This window comes from Rattus norvegicus, chromosome 4, assembly GCF_021556685.1.
Source record: "Rattus norvegicus strain SHRSP/BbbUtx chromosome 4, alternate assembly SHRSP_T2T, whole genome shotgun sequence".
NCBI classification, from domain to species: domain Eukaryota; kingdom Metazoa; phylum Chordata; class Mammalia; order Rodentia; family Muridae; genus Rattus; species Rattus norvegicus.
The window spans coordinates 71,541,080-71,565,252 of NC_141537.1; the positions used below are offsets into that span (position 1 = coordinate 71,541,080).

At 38.4% G+C, this 24,173-nt stretch overlaps 1 protein-coding gene across 1 annotated transcript; it reads left to right on the forward strand.

Annotated features, from left to right (window-relative positions):
* The first annotated feature begins 11,609 nt into the window (after positions 1 to 11,609).
* On the forward strand, positions 11,610 to 15,574 carry Sval2 (seminal vesicle antigen-like 2). The gene is made up of 4 exons (NM_133291.1): positions 11,610 to 11,704; positions 13,098 to 13,200; positions 15,007 to 15,118; positions 15,450 to 15,574. The coding sequence occupies exons 1-4, from the start codon at positions 11,610 to 11,612 to the stop codon at positions 15,572 to 15,574; spliced, it is 435 nt and encodes a 144-aa protein (NP_579825.1).
* Positions 15,575 to 24,173: the final 8,599 nt, after the last annotated feature.

Sequence of the window (24,173 nt, forward strand, 5' to 3'; positions counted from 1 at the left end):
ATCTGAATTGGACAAAACAAAACATCAAAAACAAAAACATCCAAAATAAAAAACCAAACATCCAAACCAAACAAACAGATGGATAAGAGCTCAAAAGAATGTCTAAGACACAGAGAGATACCCATTTGCACACTGAGGAAGCCACAATATACACACAGAAGACCTGAGGCAAACCCATGCAGACCCTGTGCATTTTGACTCAGTCTCTGTGATTTCCTAGGAATTTTGACAAAGCTGATTTAGAAGGTTTTGTTTTGTTGGTTTCTTCTGTCCCCTCCATCTTTTACACTCCTTCTGCCTCCTCCTCTACCGAGTTTCTTGCCCACTGAGGGGAGAAATTTGATGAGACATCTGTTTCAGGTCTGACTGTTCCACGGTCTCTCAATCTCTGCATATTGTCTTGCTGTGCATCTCTACATTTGTTCCCATATGCTACAGGAGTAAGATTCTCTAATAATGGCTGAACAAGATACTTACCTATGAGTGTATAGGGTGCCATTAGAAGTTTTGGTTTGAAAGAGAAGACAAGCACACAAACATAACCTCACATCCAAATATGAATATAACAGGAAGCAATAATCACTATTCCTTAATATCTCTCAACGTCAATGGCCTCAACTCCCCAGTAAAAAGACATAGATTAACAAACTGGATAAGCAACGAGGACCCTACATTCTGCTGCCTACAGGAAACACACCTCAGAGACAAAGACAGACACTACCTCAGAGTGAAAGGCTGGAAAACAACTTTCCAAGCAAATGGTCAGAAGAAGCAAGCTGGAGTAGCCATTCTAATATCAAATAAAATCAACCTTCAACTAAAATTCATCAAAAAAGATAAGGAAGGACACTTCATATTCATCAAAGGAAAAACCAACCAAGATGAACTCTCAATCCTAAATATCTATGCCCCAAACACGAGGGCACCTACATACGTAAAAGAAACCTTACTAAAGCCCAAAACAAACATTGCACCTCACACAATAATAGTAGGAGACTTCAACACCCCACTGTCATCAATGAACAGATCATGGAAACAGAAATTAAACAGAGACGTAGACAGACTAAGAGAAGTCATGAGCCAAATGGATTTAACGGATATTTATAGAACATTCTACCCTAAAGCAATAGGATATACCTTCTTCTCAGCTCCTCATGGTACTTTCTCCAAAATTGAGCATATACTTGGTCAAAAAAAGGGCCTCAACAGCTACAGAAAAATAGAAATAATCCCATGCGTGCTATTGGACACCCACGGCCTAAAACTAGTCTTCAATGACAATAAGGGAAGAATGCCCACATATATGTGGAAATTGAACAATGCTCTGCTCAATGATAACCTGGTCAAGGAAGACATAAAGAAAGAAATTAAAGACTTCTTAGAATTTAATGGAAATGAAGGTACAACATACCCAAACTTATGGGACACAATGAAAGCTGTGCTAAGAGGAAAACTCATAGCACTGAGTGCCTGCAGAAAGAAACAGGAAAGAGCATATGTCAGCAGCTTGACAGCACACCTAAAAGCTCTAGAACAAAAGGAAGCAAATACACCCAGGAGGAGTAGAAGGCAGGAAATAATCAAACTCAGAGCTGAAATCAACCAAGTAGAAACAAAAAGGACCATAGAAAGAATCAACAGAACCAAAAGTTGGTTCTTTGAGAAAATCAACAAGATAGATAAACCCTTAGCCAGACTAATGAGAGGACACAGAGAGTGTATCCAAATTAACAAAATCAGAAATGAAAAGGGAGACATAACTACAGATTCGGAGGAAATTCAAAAAATCATCAGATCTTACTATAAAAACCTATATTCAACAAAATTTGAAAATCTTCAGGAAATGGACAATTTCCTAGACAGATACCAGGTATCGAAGTTAAATCAGGAACAGATAAACCAGTTAAACAACCCCATAACTCCTAAGGAAATAGAAGCAGTCATTAAAGGTCTCCCAACCAAAAAGAGCCCAGGTCCAGACGGGTTTAGTGCAGAATTCTATCAAACCTTCATAGAAGACCTCATACCAATATTATCCAAACTATTCCACAAAATTGAAACAGATGGAGCCCTACCGAATTCCTTCTATGAAGCCACAATTACTCTTATACCTAAACCACACAAAGACACAACAAAGAAAGAGAACTTCAGACCAATTTCCCTTATGAATATCGACGCAAAAATACTCAATAAAATTCTGGCAAACCGAATTCAAGAGCACATCAAAACAATCATCCACCATGATCAAGTAGGCTTCATCCCAGGCATGCAGGGATGGTTTAATATACGGAAAACCATCAACGTGATCCATTATATAAACAAACTGAAAGAACAGAACCACATGATCATTTCATTAGATGCTGAGAAAGCATTTGACAAAATTCAACACCCCTTCATGATAAAAGTCCTGGAAAGAATAGGAATTCAAGGCCCATACCTAAACATAGTAAAAGCCATATACAGCAAACCAGTTGCTAACATTAAACTAAATGGAGAGAAACTTGAAGCAATCCCACTAAAATCAGGGACTAGACAAGGCTGCCCACTCTCTCCCTACTTATTCAATATAGTTCTTGAAGTTCTAGCCAGAGCAATCAGACAACAAAAGGAGGTCAAGGGGATACAGATTGGAAAAGAAGAAGTCAAAATATCACTATTTGCAGATGATATGATAGTATATTTAAGTGATCCCAAAAGTTCCACCAGAGAACTACTAAAGCTGATAAACAACTTCAGCAAAGTGGCTGTGTATAAAATTAACTCAAATAAATCAGTAGCTTTCCTCTACACAAAAGAGAAACAAGCCGAGAAAGAAATTAGGGAAACGACACCTTCATTATAGACCCAAATAATATAAAGTACCTCGGTGTGACTTTAACCAAGCAAGTAAAAGATCTGTACAATAAGAACTTCAAGACACTGAGGAAAGAAATTGAAGAAGACCTCAGAAGATGGAAAGATGTCCCATGCTCATGGATTGGCAGGATTAATATAGTAAAAATGGCCATTTTACCAAAAGCAATCTACAGATTCAATGCAATCCCCATCAAAATACCAATCCAATTCTTCAAAGAGTTAGACAGAACAATTTGCAAATTCATCTGGATTAACAAAAAACCCAGGATAGCTAAAGCTATCCTCAACAATAAAAGGACTTCAGGGGGAATCACTATCGCTGAACTCAAGCAGTATTACAGAGCAATACTGATAAAAACTGCATGGTATTGGTACAGAGACAGACAGATAGACCAATGGAATAGAATTGAAGACCCAGAAATGAACCCACACACCTATGGTCACTTGATTTTTGACAAAGGAGCCAAAACCATCCAATGGAAAAAAAGGTAGAATTTTCAGCAAATGGTGCTGGTTCAACTGGAGGTCAACATGTAGAAGAATGCAGATCGATCCATGCTTATCACCCTGTACAAAGCTTAAGTCCAAGTGGATCAAGGACCTCCACATCAAACCAGATACACTCAAACTAATAGAAGAAAACCTAGGGAAGCTTCTGGAACACATGGGCAGTGGAAAAAATTTCTTGAACAAAACACCAATAGCTTATGCTCTAAGATCAAGAATTGATAAATGGGATCTCATAAAATTGCAAAGCTTCTGTAAGGCAAAGGACACTGTGGTTAGGACAAAACGGCAACCAACAGATTGGGAAAAGGTCTTTACCAATCCTACAACAGATAGAGGCCTTATATCCAAAATATACAAAGAACTCAAGAAGTTAGACTGCAGGGAGACAAATAACACTATTAAAAAATGGGGTTCAGAGCTAAACAAAGAATTCACAGCTGAGGAATGCCAAATGGCTGAGAAACACCTAAAGAAATGTTCAACATCTTTAGTCATAAGTGAAATGCAAATCAAAACAACTCTGAGATTTCACCTCACACCAGTGAGAATGGCTAAGATCAAAAACTCAGGTGACAGCAGATGCTGGCGAGGATGCGGAGAAAGAGGAACACTCCTCCATTGTTGGTGGGATTGCAGACTGGTACAACCATTCTGGAAATCAGTCTGGAGGTTCCACAGAATATTGGACATTGAACTGCCTGAGGATCCAGCTATACCTCTCTTAGGCATATACCGAAAAGATGCCCCAACATATAAAAAAGACACGTCCTCCACTATGTTCATCGAAGCCTTATTTATACTAGCCAGAAGCTGGAAAGAACCCAGATGCCCTTCAACAGAGGAATGGATACAGAAAATGTGGTACATCTACACAATGGAATATTACTCAGCTATCAAAAACAATGACTTTATGAAATTCGTAGGCAAATGGTTGGAACTGGAAAATATCATCCTGAGTGAGGTAACCCAATCACAGAAAAACACACATGATATGCACTCATTGATAAGTGGCTATTAGCCCAAATGCTTGAATTACCCTAGATGCATAGAACAAATGAAACTCAAGACGGATGATCAAAATGTGAATGCTTCACTCCTTCTTTAAAAGGGGAACAAGAATACCCTTGGCAGGGAATAGAGAGGCAAAGATTAAAACAGACACAGAAGGAACACCCATTCAGAGCCTGCCCCACATGTGGCCCATGCATATACAGCCATCCAATTAGACAAGATGGATGAAGCAAAGAAGTGCAGGCCGACAGGAGCCAGATGTAGATCTCTCCCGAGAGACACAGCCAGAATACAGCAAACACAGAGGCGAATGCCAGAAGCAAACCTGAATTGAGAATAGGACCCCCGTTGAAGGAATCAGAGAAAGAACTGGAAGAGCTTGAAGGGGCTCGAGACCCCATATGTACAACAATGCCAAGCAACCAGAGCTTCCAGGGACTAAGCTACTACCTAAAGACTATACATGGACTGACCCTGGACTCTGACCTCATAGGTAGCAATGAATATCCTAGTAAGAGCACCAGTGGAAGGGGAAGCCCTGCGTCCTGCTAAGACTGAACCCCCAGTGAACTAGACTGTTGGGGGAGGGCGACAAGGGGGGGAGGATGGGAGGGGAACACCCATAAAGAAGGGGAGGGGGGAGGGGGATATTTGCCCGGAAACCGGGAAAGGGAATAACACTCCAAACGTATATAAGAAATACTCAGCCACCCAATTAGACAAGATGGATGAAGCAAAGAAGTGCAGACCAACAGGAGCCGGATGTAGATCGCTCCTGAGAGACACAGCCAGAATACAGCAAATACAGAGGCGAATGCCAGCAGCAAACCACTGAACTGAGAATAGGTCCCCCGTTGAAGGAATCAGAGAAAGAACTGGAAGAGCTTGAAGGGGCTCGAGACTCCAAAAGTACAACAATGTCAAGCAACCAGAGCTTCCAGGGACTAAACCACTACCTAAAGACTATACATGGACTGACCCTGGACTCTGACCCCATAGGTAGCAATGAATATCCTAGTAAGTACACCAGTGGAAGGGGAAGCCCTGGGTCCTGCTAAGACTGAACCCCCAGTGAACTAGTCTATGGGGGGAGGGCGGCAATGGGGGGAGGGTTGGGAGGGGAACACCCATAAGGAAGGGGAGGGGGGAGGGGGATGTTTGCCCGGAAACCGGGAAAGGGAATAACACTCGAAATGTATATAAGAAATACTCAAGTTAATAAAAAATAAAAAAAAGAAAAAAAAGAAAAACAGTGCTATAATTAACAGAAAAAAAAAAGAATCGACAAATGGGATCTCATAAAACTGCAAAGCTTCTGTAAGGCAAAGGACACTGTGGTTAGGACAAATCGGCAACCAACAGATTGGGAAAAGATCTTTACCAATCCTACAACAGATAGAGGCCTTATATCCAAAATATACAAAGAACTCAAGAAGTTAGACCGCAGGGAAACAAATAACCCTATTAAAAAATGGGGTTCAGAGCTAAACAAAAATTAACAGCTGAGGAATGCCAAATGGCTGAGAAACACCTAAAGAAATGTTCAATATCTTTATTCATAAGGGAAATGCAAATCAAAACAACCCTGAGATTTCACCTCACACCAGTGAGAATGGCTATGATCAAAAACTCAGGGGAAAACAGATGCTGGCGAGGATGTGGAGAAAGAGGAACACTCCTCCATTGTTGGTGGGATTGCAAACTGGTACAACCATTCTGGAAACCATTCTGGAGGTTCCTCAGAAAATTGGACATTGAACTGCCTGAGGATCCAGCTATACCTCTCTTGGGCATATACCCAAAAGATGCCCCAACATATAAAAAAGACACGTGCTCCACTATGTTCATTGCAGCCTTATTTATAATAGCCAGAAGCTGGAAAGAACCCAGATGCCCTTCAACAGAGGAATGGATACAGAAAATGTGGTACATCTACACAATGGAATATTACTCAGCTATCAAAAACAACGACTTTATGAAATTCGTAGGCAAATGGTTGGAACTGGAAAATATCATCCTGAGTGAGCTAACCCAATCACAGAAAGACATACATGGTATGCACTCATTGATAAGTGGCTATTAGCCCAAATGCTTGAATTACCCTAGATACCTAGAACAAATGAAACTCAAGACGGATGATCAAAATGTGAATGCTTCACTCCTTCTTTAAAAGGGGAACAAGAATACCCTTGGCAGGGAATAGAGAGGCAAAGATTAAAACAGAGACTGAAGGAACACCCATTCAGAGCCTGCCCCACATGTGGCCCATACATATACAGCCACCCAATTAGACATGATGGATGAAGCAAAGAAGTGCAGACCGACAGGAGCCGGATGTAGATCGCTCCTGAGAGACACAGCCAGAATACAGCAAATACAGAGGTGAATGCCAGCAGCAAACCACTGAACTGAGAATAGGACCCCCGTTGAAGGAATCAGAGAAAGAACTGGAAGATCTTGAAGGGGCTCGAGACCCCATATGTACAACAATGCTAAGCAACCAGAGCTTCCAGGGACTAAGCCACTACCTAAAGACTATACATGGACTGACCCTGGACTCTGACCTCATAGGTAGCAATGAATATCCTAGTAAGAGCACCAGTGGAAGGGGAAGCCCTGGGTCCTGCTAAGACTGAACCCCCAGTGAACTAGACTGGTGGGGGGAGGGCGGCAATGGGGGTAAGTTTGGGAGGGGAACACCCATAAGGAAGGTGAGGGGGGAGGGGGATGTTTGCCCGGATACCGGAAAGGGAATAACACTCAAAATGTATATAAGAAATACTCAAGTTAATAAAAAAAAATGCATGAAAGCAAAATGTAATAATCAAAGAAAGTACAATTTATACTGCAGAATAATGAAAAAGTGAGATAGGAAGCAATTCTTAATGTCTATACACTTCAAAATCAGAGCATTCAAATATATAAAGACGTGAGTCAAAGGCCCAAGAAGAGATATAAGCTACAAACAATCATTTTACAGAAATCCGAAGTGTCACTTTTCTAAAACGATCTTTTATTTAGACACAAAATCAAAAGAGGAGTGTTAAAACATACTTTAGACCCAATGTACCTAAGAAAATCCTACAAAATAATGAACCTCAACAGGACATACACTGTTCAGAAGGACATGGGAAAAAGTCATATGCTAGTCCATAAAACAGGCCACCCAAAATTAAAGTATTAAAATTACCATGTATTCTTTTCAACCAATGTGCGGTAACATAAAAATAAATGGCAGCAGAAGAAAACTCAACAAACCAGAAAGCCACACATATGTAAAGCAAGCAATGTGCTCTTAAAATACCAAAGAATTGAGGAGGACCATTTAAGTCTCTTGGAGAAAACGGAAATACAGCATTCTGAGCTTCTAACCCCACCCTCATCCCCTGCCAGCGTAACTGCAGCCATTCTGTTGCATGCTTGCCTGCTATTTCATATTGTTGCTACCTGCTAGTCTTTGTCACAGAAAAGTAACTTGACTCAGAGTAGGGTCATGGTGACCACATTCCCCTATTATGTTCTGTATGAGGTTTGCTAATCTTACATTTCACAATGTTTTATGAAGGACCCATCAAATTAAAGTTCAATATGAACTATTATGTCTAAAATGACTGGAATCAAGGCTGACTGTAGTAAAAAAAATATTTAAAAGACACTGATGCAGGGTTAAAACCTGCCTCTTACCATTTATGTTCCCAGATCTCACACACACACACACACACACACACACACACACACACACACACACACATTGGGTAACATCCTACTCTCCAACTGGGAGGAGGGATAACATTTGAAATGTAAATAAATAAAATAACTAATAATAAAGAAAAAAGGAATAAACTTCAAAAAAAGAAATACTCAAATTAATAAAAAAAAAGAAATACTCAAATTAATAAAAAAAAAGAAGTTTTGGTTTGGTTTTGGTTTGGTTTGGTTTGGTTTGGTTTGGTTCTTTTTAGAATTGAATTTACCCTAATTCCTTGTCCTTCTAGTTTCAGATTCTTGATCACCTAAGCAGTATGACGTATGGGTTCCATCTGGTGAAGAGGGATTTAAGTCCAATCAGATATTGGGTGGTTACTCCCAGAATCTTTGGGTCATGATTGCATTAGCATATTTCATAGCCAAGACTCTGTAGTTAAGATACATGGTTTGTGTCTGTGTTTTGGTGTTTATGCATCTTCCTTGGTAGCTGCGGAGTACCTTTCCATAGGAAAGACTCTATAGTATAGAGACGAAGTCACTATGTAGGCACCAGCTAGATTTTCCATGTCTAGTGAGTTATGTAGATCTTGTCTTTAGCATTGGGGTTTTGTTGTTAGATTTTGAGAAGCAATCTATAGTCTTGGCAGCAGTCTGGGTTGTTGAGAATTCCCACTGGACTCCTTGAGCCAACAATTCAATTAGCTGTAACCCAATCCAGTAATGGGAATGTCATTTGGTAACTTGGGATAGCCATTGGAGTTTTGTCTCCCCAATTATTTGGGGGTCTTATTTGGATCTCTTTCCTTTATGTATACTTTTCAGGGAGCTTCTACTGGATTATGATTCTTTACTACCACTAAAATAGTCCTTAATCTTAGATGTCTTTTTCCATATTCCTTCTCTCATTGTGCACTGATATGCTCAGAAGCAAAGCAGTTAATTATTCCTTCATAAAGAATAGCTTCTGAGGTTGAATAAGGTACCAGGCTTTTCCATACATGTTTATAAAATATTTTGATTATGTCTCACTCTTTAGTTACCATATCTTAACTTCTATTGAAAGCTTGCTTGATCAACTGTGCTTTTCTCTGAGGCCCCAATGCATACGGCAATAACATAGTTTCTTTTCAAAACCAGGAACATGCTTGGAAGAGACAAAAATAGCCTGAGGCCATGGCTTTGGGAGCTTTCCCCCGAGACCTTGATGTATATATAGAGATGTGAGAACCCAAATCTTCATCCTATATGGGACTATGACTATCAGTTCCAAGGATGCTGCATGCCCAGCCTGTAATGTTCTGAAGGTACGGTGGTCCCCTCATGTAACGGTTTTTTTATTAGCTTCTTGCTGCCTTCCGGTCAACAAATGGTAGTTTCTACTAACTTCATCCCATTTCTTCCCCAGAAAGTGTATGTAAGAAAACATACTTCATAATAAATTTGATTGGCAAAAGACACGTCTTTTAGAAGACCTCCCGATCCTAAGCTTTCATATCTTTTCTATATTGTATCCTCTATCTTCTGATCTCCTGGTACTGTCACCTAGGACCCTGCCACTAAACAATGATCTCTTTGTTCTGCCCATATTTCTTTCATTTTTTTGAACTTCATGTAATAGAAACTTAAAAAATTATAAGGAATCAATGAAATACACAGTGAATTCTCACAATCAGCATTAAAGAAAATAGAAAGAAGATGAAAAATATGTCCATAACAAATGAATTTTAGGTAAGATAAAGTGAGATAGTTCATGTTCATTTAATGCATTTATTTAAGGGGTTAAAAACAACCTAGGGTGTATGGCATCTGGTGTTTGATAGTAGCTCCTCCCAATTCATAGGTAACACTGATATAATAAATAAAAAAATTAAATAGATGCCATTTCAAGCTACAGGTCATCTCTAGATCCTCTAACTTAAGCACTCTGCCTCAGTGAGAATCATGGACTAGCAGACACTCTGAATTCTGAGCTTTCCTGACCCTCCATTCTGGAATAGCACTTGCCATCTATCTCAGGATACCAAGATTCTCCTATTTCAATGGTGAGTAGGCAAATCCATGGATCTGCTGTTTACTTTAAAACTTCATAAGTTTCTTTTTTAAAATTTTTACTGGATATTTTATGTATTTACATTTCAAATTTTATCCACTTTCCCCCTCTCCCATTCCCTTACTCCCTTCCCCTGCTTTTATGAAGAAGGTTTCACTCTGACCCACCCACTCTCACTTCAAAGCCCTGGCATTCCCCTATGCTAGGGAAACAAGCCTTCACATGACCAAGGGCTTCACCTCCTATTGATGCTAGACAATGCCATCCTCTGCTGCATATGCAGCTGGAGACATGGATCACTCCATGTGCAGTAATTGCTTTGTGGTTTAGTTCCTGGGAGTTCTGGTGGGTCTGGTTGGTTGATTTTGTGGTTCTTCCTATGGGGTTGCAAACCCCTTCAGCTCCTTCAGTTCTTTTTCTAACTCCCCCATTAGGGGTCCCATGCTCAGTCTGATGGTTAGTTGAAAACACCCTTATCTGTATCAGTAAGGTTCTGGCAGAGCCTCTTAGGACACATCCATATCAGGCTCCTGTTAGCATGCACTTCTTGGCATCAGCAATAGTGACTGGGTTTGGTAATTTTTCGTATTATCTTGCAGTCCCATAGAGATGACTACAAATTTCCTTTAAAAGTGGAATGTGGCATCTCTCTCCACACCTCTACTCCCCAGTGAGGAAAAACTAGGCAGAGCAATAACTGAAGTTATAGAGTCTGAGATCTGGGTTGACAAGATCTTTTTCGGAAATTTCTAAATTATGCTCCCTAATATCTTATTTACTCCCAAGTCTTGAAAGAACCAATACACACAAAACAAAGTTGTCCAGGTCTTGCTCTCTGATGATATGGTTAAAATGATATCAAATATATTTGAACTTCCTATGCACATGTGACTTCTTTATAAATATATGCATTGAGTTTTCAAGAAACTCAGAATGCAAGGGGGGACTATCATCGCCTACAGAAAAAAAAAACCTATACCTAAAAGCACAAATCAGAGGAGTTAAGTAATGATAATATGCTGGTTTATTACTACATTGCAGGATAATTTTGAGTTGGAGTTCTCTGAGTTACCAGGGAGGTAAGAGTTTCTGGCAACCAGAATAAAAAGAGAAGTGATTAAAATTTATATATTTCCAGAGTAAGAACAGATAAGGAAGCAAAAAATAAAGAAGAAAAGATCTTGTTTAGAAAAAACAATGGGACAGGATCATTCTAATAATCTAAGAACATTCTAATCTCATACTGACAAAAGAGAAGTATCTCATTTTTTATTCACTCTAATCCATTTTGAAGATCCAGCTGGATACTGACCTTTGTTACAGAAGAATAAACAAGGTGGCATTGGGAGGCATCCTAATATATGACAATTTTACCTAAGTAGACCTGGCAACTGCTTCTTTGTGTTCTTGCTGCAAAATAAAAGGAGAGATCTGGGTTTCAGATGGCCAAGGCTTGAGTGTCAACTCTTACAGCATGGCTTCTCTTCAAATGTTCTATCAGCCCAGAGCTGCTATGCATCTCTTGATTTTGTGCTTATTTTTGGAGACTGCCTATGGTCAGGACATTTGGTAAGACCCTCTCTTTTCTGTATCACCTTCCTAGAAATATTTTCCCAGTTGGTGGTTATCCATACTGTATTCCTGCAATTTGTGGTCCTACGTTTCACTTTTCAAGCTTCTAAACTGTGCAACAACACATAGCTTCTTAAGACTATATTCTGTGACTAAATACCTTGGTAAGAACTGAAAGATTGTGTGCAAACTGACTTTTCTGCCTAGATTACAGTGTCATCTTTGGTTATATCACACTTTTTCCTAACAATATGGCAAGTATAAGAAGAGAGATGGGCTTGGTTTATATTTTTGGGTTAAGCTGTGGTTAACATTCATCTGTACTTCTAAATTTGGTGAATAGATGCAAAGGACTATATGTTTATGACTCACCTGGTGACAGACAAACATTTTGTCTCAACACAAAAACAAAGCTAATAAATGATCAATAGAAGAATTATATAAATTGTACAATAATTATCTATGTCCTCATCAATTCTAAGCAGGGCTGTGCTAACCAAACCTGAAGTAGATTTACTTAAACAAACCCGTTTCTTTACATAAGCTTCATTGTGTGGTAAAATTATTCTTTAAGTCTATGATTAAATAGGGGACAAATAACCAGACTCCAGTTCTTTCAAAGAGAAAATGGAATGTAAACGTTTCTACAACATTTGATAAGTGGAAATCAATGTCTAGTAGCACTGTGAAGAATCATGTTGAAAAGGAGAATCTACTAGATGGTAAGGAAACCATGGAGGTTTAGATGGGGAAATGTTATACGCCAAGGAAGTTTTAGTAGGGAAGCAGAGGACTGGGCAATAGAGGGAATAATGTCAAGATGACTTGAGATGGGAATCTAACTTTTGTCAACTAGAATGTCTTATGTTCCCTATGTCAGGCCTAAAGATCAGTGAAGTGAATAAATGTACTGAGGTGCATGAGATTTTACTGTGAGGGCAGGTTCATTAAATGACAAATTTAGCAGACCCTGAGCATATAATATCCTTCTCCAAGTTCTACTTTTGGAAGAAAGAGAGCTTAGGAGGACTTTTAGAATATTGTAGAAGGAAAACAGAAAGGTGAATGCACCAAGGTAGACTCTGAAGTCATAAATCGCCACCCTGAAATGATGACTGGGGACAGAAAAGAAAAAGTAGCTTCCTTTTCCCAGGTCCTCATGTGGTCAGGACTAGGACAGTCTAGTCTGACTTCTATTTCCCTCATCATATTGAATGTGTATTGGAAAGAAATATGGAATGCTTTGGGAGAAATCCTGTGCAAAGGGTCCTTCCAGACAAAGTGTTGAACTTTACCAGCATCTCCCTGACATTTGATACCTGAAACTCTGCCTGTCCATATAAGAACTCTTCAATCTGATTTGGTGTTTCTACCTTTTCTACTCAAACAGGAGCAATCCACTTTCACTAGAACTGATAGTTTCTCCACTGAAAAAGGCAAACGAATTTACAGTAACACTCCAGGTTAAAAATAATGTGGACCAATGTATGGCGGTAAGTGATCAATTGAGAGATAACATGAAAAGGAAGTGCTACAATAAAACTTTCAATGATTTAATATTTTTCTAAAATTGCCCTTTTTAGTTTTCTATGTTCCTGGATTTGAAACTCAGAGATATTATTTTAGAAATACGTGTGTTACAAATTCTATCCTAAAGGTAAAATATTAGTGTTATGAGGATGACTGGTGGCAACTTTTAATTGTGGGCTAAGGGTCTTCACAAGGAAACAAGATGAAAATTTAGACTGAAAATCAAGGAAAATGGCCAAGCAACAAAGATAAGTCTGACAGTGTGGCAGTGACCAGGAAACACTCTTGAAGTCTTGTTTCCACCTCCACTTATCTGTTGTCACCACCTCATGCAGTAATGACGTGGGGTCAACAAGATGCACACAGCTCTAAGAAATATAGGAGTGAGTTGACTGTGAACTGTCCCTCAATGTGAAGCCGTACTTGCCCTGAATAAGCACAGACACACATTGTCCTCACCTTCCTCAATCTATTTCCATCTTCAGTTGTTTCAAGTTCTTTAATTCCTGCTCAATTTCCTTACCAATTCCTTTGAAATTATCTTTTGTCTCTTAGAAAAGAGATACAAAAAGAAGGTTTGAGGGTTGGAGATATGCTTCATGAGTTAAGAGCACTCCTGGTGACTTATAGCCACACAGCAGTCAAGTTCCAGGGCATCCAACACCATCTTGTGGTCTGTGTGGACACTGAGCATACATGCCCACTGACCCACATAAAATAAAAATAAATAAATCACTTTTTCAAACTGAATTAAAAAATCATGATAAAAGAGAATTGAAATTTTACTTATGCCAAAACCATGATAGAAATATAGGACTTCTGGATATTTACCCAGATAAAAATGATGCTAAAAGAAAAGATTTTTGATTTGGTATTGGGTAGATACCCAGAAGTTCTTTCTGTTGGATTTTTAGCAGAGTATACTACTTAAGCCATGCAGAAGAAGTCATTACTTATATTTGACCACCGACTGAAAAATTTATAACTTTGGCTGAAGAAAATCAATATGTTAAAACTAGTCAGTCAAGAACTTTCAACCTGGGTCTGTTTCTATTTGTACAATAAACCTGCTTTTTTATGTGTAAAGTAATACCTTTCATTCAAAAAGTACAAAGACTCACAAACTTTGTAAGAGATATAGGTATCAATCCTTTCATGTAACAATGACAAAAATAAGACACAGTGTAACAAGTACTAAGGAAGCACAAAGCTATAAAGCCAAAGTCAGAGAGTTTGACCTATAAAATCTGGTGTCTCCTGTATTAAAACCCTTCTTGGTTCTTGAGAGGTTTATGTTAATTATCTTTGACTCTGATTTGGAAATCTTCAGCCTCAGGCTAGATGAAAACCAGCTAATGCTTTAAACACAATACAACAGTAATATATACTCTTTGGCCATTACATTACTAAAAAATTATTTATAATCTATTATACAATCAACTGATGAGTTAAACATGACCGCCCATGTAGTTTCACTCCCATGGGTAGAGACATATTTTTAAAAAAAGCCGTTTAGATTTCAGACCTTCACTATGCCTCACCTCAACCCTCAAAAATCAATAGTTTTTCTCCTTACATTGAATGGGAGCTAAATTTGATTTTGACTAAGAAGTTACCAAAAACCTGCTGAACATCTACTGTATTCTGATAGCTAGGAGGAAACACTTAGGCCTCCTTACCCATAGTGCTCTGTGAATTTCATATTTTGCTGAATGGTCAAACCCAGGCTGCTGTCTCTATGTTGACACTAGCTCTCTTTCTTCACTCAGGTGAAAGTCAGTACTGTGAGCAACCCAAACATCAAATACATTTCTTCTCATGCCATTTACACTTCCTGCCTTTGCGATGTAAACAACTACTTCTGGGACATTCAAGTCATTGGTAAGTGGTAACGTTTCCTACTTGCTTATGAATATTGGATAGCAATGATTGTCAGGATGGATCTGAGTGGGAAGAAAATAAAATAAACCAGGTCCTGGCAGGAAGAAATGGGGTGGGGAGTGACTGTATACTGATGAGAAACCAAACTGTAAAAGAGAGAGAAAGAGAGGGTGTGTGTGACAGAGTACACTGACGCTGAATAAAGGGAGTTCAAGCAACAATTTTTACTTTGCATAAAGGAAGTGAAATCAGACTTTGCTAAATCCAGAGGCAGGTGTGGATGAAGCTATGTAGAGCTCATGACTTAACACTTTGGCTTTCTTTCCTATAGCCAATACTGCCTTACAAGGGAAGGCAGAAGTTGTTCCAGCTAAGGACATATGTCCTAATGATGAAAACATATTTCCAGTAACTTCCTACATAGGGACTGCTACACAAAAAATCTTTGTATCATGAACTGGAGTATGTGCCCCATACATCCATGTCACCAATCTTCCTGTGGAGAAGAGTGTTCCTTTCATGTATGTACATCTGTTGTCAAATAAAATAGGTGAAATGAACTCTGGTACGATTCTGCTTGATGAACTTCTACAACTTCACAATGAACTCTGTATCTTTCTTTCACAAATTAGTACTCTATCTGTTCAGACAGCCAGAGGTTTCTTTAACACTGTCTTTCCAGGACACATTCAACAAAAGTGATATAATAAGTGTACAAATCCTAGTGAGTGAGGTGTGAATCGGTTCTCACCACTTAATGTGGAAGAGAAAATGCCCAAAGATAAGATGAGCAGCTGTTTGCAGAGTAATACCAAAAAGTCAAAGTGGAATTGAGGAAATATCTCAAGTTATACTACATTTCTTCTGCCTGTCCAAACTATCTGATCTATACCTTTCTTTTTTTTCAACTACTGGCCAAAAAAAGGCCCAGAGCTTAAGGAGCATTTGGAATGCCATGTCATTTTGTGTCTTTCAGTTTCTTTCAGCAAGGAAAATTTGAAGAGTTGAGTCTCTCTCTCTCTCTCTCTCTCTCTCTCTCTCTCTCTCTCTCTCTCTGTGTGTGTGTGTGTGTGTGTGTGTGTGTGTGTGTGTGTGTGTGTGTGTGTGTTTGTATCTGTGTGTGAAATAAAGGGATGCTGGAAACATGATACACTTCTAGTGGGAGTATGTCTGACATTACTTTATCAAATACTTTGCATACAATCTTCCAGTACATTCACAACTGAAAGTGATGATAAGAGATAACACTTCCACTCTCTGTTTCCTGGACCAGTATATTCTCTCCAGCAAGGATACAGTGTTATTTAACAGTCATTCTTTCAAAATGTATGTCATACTGTCGACACAAAATATATGTTACCAATTGCCTTGAAGAGAATGACGTCATGGTCAAAAGAAGTACACAGGGGTCTGGATACACTGGCATGGTGAGAGCTTCAGATATTAATCCTATACTAACAGTGGAGACAGATTGAAACAAAGTTGTAGGAAGGACATCTGAAGATGAAAGATACACAAGCCCACCCATATCCCACCCCACCAACCCTCACATTCACACCCTGCTTCTTCCACTTCCCCCTTCCCACATCTCCATATACCCGACCAGCTTAGTGCCAGCTAATGGTATACAGGATTACTGGGAGCAGGTGATAGAACGTTCCTGAGCAGCCTAAGCACAGACAAAGATAAAGATAGGTATACAGTATCTCCACACTACTTGACAGACTCAAAATCAACCAAATTCCAGAACAATCATTAATCTCTCTCGCAGTTCAGCTGTAGTCAAAGGAAAAGGGAGAATTTCAGTAGAAAATGGTCTTCGGTAACAGGAGTCTCAGGAAATACTGACCTAACTTCTTTTAATTTCTTATGAAAGTACCCATTTCAACACCTTTGGGGAGTGATATGTACATAACACCAAAAAAGCCCACATGAGATATGATATAGTTCACTGGTAAAGTATTTGGCTGGATATTGAGGATCCAAAAGTTCAAATTATAGCACAAAGAAAAGAGAGAATATTTAACATTTTTTAAAAGGATAAAATCAAAACTGTATCATCCCAATAAGGAAGAAATACAGACTGTGGGCATATGGGAAACAATGAAAGCTGTGCTAAGAGGAAAGCTCATAGCTCTGAGTGCCTCCACAAAGAAATTGGAGGGAGCATACACTAGCAGCTTGACAGCACACCTAAAAGCTCTATAACAAAAAGAAGCAAATATACCAAAGAGGCATAGATGGGGGGAAGTAATCAAGCACAGGGTTGAAATCAACCAAGTAGAAGCACAAAGAACTTTACAAGGAATCAACAAAACCAGGAGCTGGTTCTTTGAGAAAGTCAACAAGATAGATAAACCCTTAGCCACACTAAACAAGGGCACAGAGACAGTCTCCAAATTTACAAAATCAGAAATGAAAAGGAAGACATAACAATAGAATCTGAGGAAATTAAAAAAAATCATCTGATCCTACTACAAAAGCTTATATTCAACAAAACTGGAAAATCTGGAGGAAATGGACAATTTTCTAGAGAGATACCAGGGACCAAAGTTAATCAGGATCAGATAAAACATCTAAACAACCCCATAACTCCTAAAGAAATAGAAGCACCCATTAAAGGTCTCCCAACCAAATAAAAAGCCCAGGACCAGACGGGTTTAGTACAGAATTCTATCAGACCTTCATAGAAGACCTAATACCAATACTGTCCAAACAATTCCACAAAATAGGAACAGAAGAAACACTACCCAATTCCTTCTATAAAGCTACAATTATGCTTATACCTAAACCACACAAAGACCCAACAAAGAAGGAGAATTTCAGACCAATTTCCCTTATGAATATTGACACAAAAATGCTCAATCAAATTCTCGCAAACTGAATCCAAGAACATATCAAAATGATCATCCATCATGATCAAGTAGGCTTCATCCCAGGTATGCAGAGATTAAGAATTAAACTCATGGTTGTCACAGAATTGACTGGACAGTCCTCCTGATTTCTAACCTTTATCTTTGAGTCGTCTACTCAGTCTTTTCTATAATCCCCACTCAAAGGACTGCTCGACTTTGTACCAGCTGGATCAGTCTATTATATGTCTTCTAATGGGCCTCAATTGACTTCCTGCCATCTCATCACTATGACGCACAGTAGGCTTACTTTGGGTTTTCCTGACCTAGCTTGAGAAAACTCATTATTCTGATTTAAAATATCTTCTAATTTTTGTTCTATAGCTTATAACACAGGATCCCACTTCTTAGTCCTCTTCTATCTACGTCTTTTTTTTTTCAGATCCATCTTAGAAAGGACATAAAAACCTATGATCATTACCAAATGTATTGTAATGAATTCCATATTACTAATTGAAACAAAATTATATGAAGTCCCAATGCCCTCTGCCATAGTGTTTTTCATGTTTTAACACAGAAAATATGTTCTTTATTAATCTCACTATCTCCTTTCTGAAATTTTACTTTCTTAAATTTTATGTTTCTTTCTATATCCATCTATTCTCGATTTTTTTTCCATTTTTGGCATCTATGCATACTTACAAAACATTTCTATCCATTTCTCTTTTATGGCTTTTGAGCTTAAAATTATTTCTGTATCTAAGTTTCTCTAAAGTCCGTCCTCTGGGAATTGCCAGCAAGCATATATTACTGGTTCAGAATTTTTTTTTCAGTCCTTGGCCAACATGTGCTATGCGCTCTAGGTCTCATGTTCCTGCATCCTGCTACTCTTCTCAGCCATGAGTGCCTGCAGTTCCATCTACCTTCTCCCACATCTGTTCTTGTCCTATGGGTCATTCTCTCTGCCTGAAGTACAGCCTCTACTTCCTGCCAAGTGATTGGCCACCAGTTCATTACTACAACCAGTTGCCATTGACACAACCTCTGACACTATTCTAGATTGTCTCTTGGTATAGAGGACTGTCTGAACTTGAAGTATCTGAGTAGGTACGAATGACAAATATTAATAAATACAAGGCTTATAATGGGCCATATAACTGACAATACTTGTACATTGCTAGCATTGAACTCTCTGCTGGTACAGAATTAACAATTGAAAATACAGAAACATACCTTCACATAATGTAAGAAGATTATACCAACATGTGTCTATAATTGCACATATAAAAATGGGTAATAAGTATAAGAAATAGGCTAACTGTCAGTAGTCTTTGAGTAAATACAAATCATTACTATAATGATATTTAACTGCATGCAGCCCTAGACCTAAAGAAGTAAACACATGTCTCCAACCCTAACTCAAAAGCAATTTCCAATTGGTAATCACTTGCAAACTAAAATTTAGTTTTTTCCAAAGGAATTTAACTGAGGCAAGAACTACTCTAAAGTACAGGCTGCATGATCAGCAGTAGGTGACCAACAGAACATGAATTTGAAGGCTTCCCGGGAGATTTTTGAATCATAATGTCACGTAAGAGCATTTCTTTTTTCTAAATTTTCTTATTATTTTTAATCTCACCTTACTCTATTTTACATATATACTTTTGTTCTTCTTTTTTTATCCTGTAGGTCCTGTGAGCATACATTATGGCTTCCAGTTAACTGTTTTTATGTTTTTCTGAGAGCATAAACAACCGAGTCTCTGTTTCTTGTGCCATCTCTTAGATCCCTTTCCTTCTTGTTGTTTGTATTGACTAATTTTGTTTTGTTTAATTTCATTATGTTTTCTTTTTTATTCTCCCTTAGAAGCATTTTTTTCCTAATGAGAGTCAGAAAAGGGGTAGATCCAGATAATAAAGTAGATGGGGAGGAACCTGGGAAAGCAGGTGCAGGAGAAATCATAATCAGGATATATTCTTTGGTAAAATATCTATTTTTAATAAAATGAAAAAAATGACAAAGAAAACAAACAGTGAAAATAGAGAGTTGCTGAAGATGTAGCTTTGCAGGACTTCAATGCAAGGCTTGGTGAGTGAAAATTGGAGCTTCTGCTTACATTAAGTAAATCTGATCACTGTTTCAAAGTATGTTGACTATGTTTGGTCAGTTAGTTCCCTTCCAAGATAAAGTCAATTCTGTTTTAGTACTTGTTTTGAAAACTCAAAAGTTGTTTCAATACAACTGATTTATGCATGGAAAATTTAACCACAGTTCAAACCTCACATCTCTTTTTAAAAAATATTTCTTTTAATTTTTGATTTCCCCATTTTTTTCCCACAAACCCTCTCATACATGTCTTTTTACTCTCTTTCAAATTTCATGGCTACCTTTTATTATTACTATTATTATTATTATTTGTGTGTGTGTGTGTGTGTGTGTGTGTGTGTGTGTGTGTGTGTGTTTCTATGAGAGGACTGAGACAGGCTGATTACTTGACAGGTTTCAAACTAGCAGTTCAGGAGACTAAACTGGACAAGTCTGGGCAAGCCAGTTATTGGAAAAACCACAGGCCATGGGCAGCCAATCAGTAGTTGCCCCGCCAGCAGAAGCTGCCCCACCACCTGGCCTGAGGCAAGAACTGTGAGTCAGCAACAGTTTCCAGGCTTCCCCAGCAACAGTCTCAAGGCCCCCCAGAAACAGTTTTGAAATAGCCCCAGAGTCTTAGCCAATCCCAGAGACACCCATACCCCTAGAGACCTACCCAACCAATCAAGATAAAGGTCACTTACCCCTCTATGGAATTCCCCTAATCTGCTTAACTTGTGCCTGTGTGCTCACCTGGGCATCTCCATCATGGTAAATGGTAGACACCCCCCTCCACACACACACACACACACACACACACACACACACACACACACACACACACACGCTGGAGTTCTGCAGAAAAAAAATCGTTCTTTGCTTTTACATACTATTTGAGTCTGGGGTATCATTCTTCAGTGAATCATGGGCCCTTACATCTAAATATATAATTACAACCTGCACAATATTACTTGTATATATGTCATATTTCTTCACAGTCAGTTTTGTCTGAATGAAGCACATTGTGTGGGAGGACAATGACTTACTAGAAGGGGAGAAGTGAGCAAAGAAAAGGAGAGTGGCAGGGAGGGCATAAGATATGCATGGATCTTAAATATCATAGATAAACCTGTTATTTTATATGCTCACTAAGAAAGAACTAATACAATAAAATTCAGTTCAAAAGAGAAATAAAAGTTAACTTTGTGAAGTATATTCAGCTCCATCAGGGCTGGCACTTTGCCTGCTATGGAACAAATGGGACACTAAATGTTTTCTATAGTCTTCTGCTCTCCGATGTTAAGGCAAATCCAGGGGTAAGGAAAGACCCTGCTACAGCATGCACAGAGCTCTGTTCTCTAGCCTCCTTAGGGCAGTTAGTGTAGCAGCAGAGGAAACTGTTACAGTGATAATGCTTGCTGTGTGGGGACTTTTGGGAGGACAAGCACAATCCGTTTCCAAAACAAATTCTATTGTGACTGAAGTTAGAATATTTAATGGATGTTTGTCAACCTTTAAATCAACCTAAAACACCCAGGCGCTGTCTCTGCAAATTTTAGGTGGATGATGGGGGAAATACAAAAGTTTGGAATTACTGATGATCCCCAAGTAATCTCATTGTATTCCTTTATTTTGAAGCAATGATGGATTGCACATGATATTCTTGTCATACAAGTCAACATACAGTTCTAATTTTTAACCTAGCACACAGCTATCTAAATTGTACAGTTCCTGTCAAAATTATAGTTAAAGTTATATTCCATAGACAACTTTTCTGTTTTATACAAGGATTCATTCACAAATGAAATGACATGGAAACAGACTGAAGCATGGCAATGATAGCATTCACTGCAGGAAGTCTAAGAGACGTATCCCCTGCATTGTATTCTGTTCTGATTTGCAACTATCTGAGGGTTCAAACCTTAATTTTGTACAAGTATTTGAAATGGTTTTTTTTTTCCTTATTATTATCTTTTTAAAAAATCACCAAAATCACCTGTCTGAGAACTGTGCAGAGAAATCAAAGAGAGGAGAGGAGAGGAGAGAAGAGGAGAGGAGAGGAGAGGAGAGGAGAGGAGAGGAGAGGAGAGGAGAGGAGAGGAGAGGAGAGGAGAGGAGAGGAGAGGAGAGAGGAGAGGGAAGGACAAAACAAGAGAGGACAGAAGAGGAAAAGAGAGGGGAGGAAGAGACGGAAGAGAAGAAGAGCACAGGGAGGAAGGGGGAGAAGAGAAAGAAGAGAAGAGAGGAGAGGAGAATAAAAGAAGAGGAAAGGAAAGAGAGGAGAGAGGAAAATTGGTTTTTATCTTGTAGAGCTGGATAGGTAACATCTGCAGGATATACAGCCATATTGGACATGGGGCAACAATGCAGTTCCAATCTGATTATGGTCTGAAAGCAATTTGTTTTCCCCAGTGGGACTCAGCATTCCTCACAAAACCTTGAACTAAAAAAGATGAGATAGACTTATACTATATAAGGTAATATTTACTAAAACTTAGCTGATTTCAAAGTTATATTGTTTTTTAAAAACTGCTTTCAAAGTATCATCTATATTATTTGGTACATGCTTAGTCAAATTGACTCATAAAACTATCACTCTAGCCAATACTATATGGTTGCTACAATTTTTTAAAAACATATTTTGAAGTATTATGAGTGTCACAAGTCTTTGTTGGTTTGTAGAATGAGCTTTTACCCTTAATTTGAACCTGAGTTTTAATTTATCAAACGTGACACAGATGCACCCTAAACAACAGAGATCTACCATGGAACGGGGTTATGATTCAGCAAAGAACTGCTTCAGGATATTTATATGGATATGGTCTATACTGTTTGCTCACTTCCTTGGCTAATATTACCTATGATAATCCTACAGTTTACTCAACATGATTTGAAAACAGTTTGATGTAAAAACATTAAAACATAAAAGAGTATTTATGAGTGGGAGGTCACTGAAACCAATGGAATAAAACATCATTCTTAAGCAGAGAAGAAAGTATGTGGTTGTAACTACAAAAAAAAATTGAAGAATGAATAATATCCAGCTTAAGAGAAATAAGTGATTAACACAAGATTATACAATGAGGCACAGGAATTTTAAATAACCTTCCATTGTCAGTATATAGCTAGACTATAATATTCCAACTCACTACAGCATACATAGGTAAGTCTTAGATTGATGACTATAATTATACACAGGAAATTACTCTGGGGAATCTTATTATTCAACACAGAAAAAGAATCTCAATATATTAAATTTTAGGGTAAATCTTTGAGTCAGTAAAATCAGTAGGTATATGTAAAGAAGAGTGAGTCTCAATGTCATTTCATGGTGAGAAATCCATTTGCCAGGATGCCCCTTTGATATAGTTTGTGTTCTGATCCTGTAGAGGAAATCCTTACCTTTATCTTCCTACATGCCTTATACTTCAAGAAAAGTGTAGGAAGGGCTGGAGAGATGGCTCAGCAGTTAAGAGCACTGTCTGCTTCTCCAGAGGTCCTGAGTTCAATTCCAAGCAACCACATGGTGGCTCACAACCATCTATAGAGTGATCTGATGCTTTCTTCTAGTATGTCTGAAGATAGCAACAGTGTACTCACATACACGATATAAATAAAAAAAATCTTTAAAAAAAGTGTAGGAAATGATAGAGCTTTTAATGTTGAACAATATGTTTAGGGGATGTACATATGTCAAACAATTCTGTACAATGAAAGTAACATCTCATCCTGGGGACTTTGGGCATCTGGATAAACTTGCTACTATCCCTGAAGTACAGAAGGGCTTAACAATCATAAACATTATCATGTTATCAGATATTATGGTTGAACTTCTCCATCATAAAGACAGACCAGCACTTCCCTATTTCTCTCAGCTGCAAGATTGGTAATGGCTTCTGGGTAATTATGACTTATTATATTAAAACACTAAAACAGCTTTTTAGTGGCATCTCCTTTTGAATTAACTACAAAATCAACAATCAGTGTGGTATACATGTATGGCTTGGCACACAGCTTGTGACCTGCCATTCAGAAAGTCTACTGAATGCCAAGAAGACCAAACAAGCAGTGGCTTAAGGTAAGGAACAGGAACAGAGGTGAATGACACAGAAGAAAAT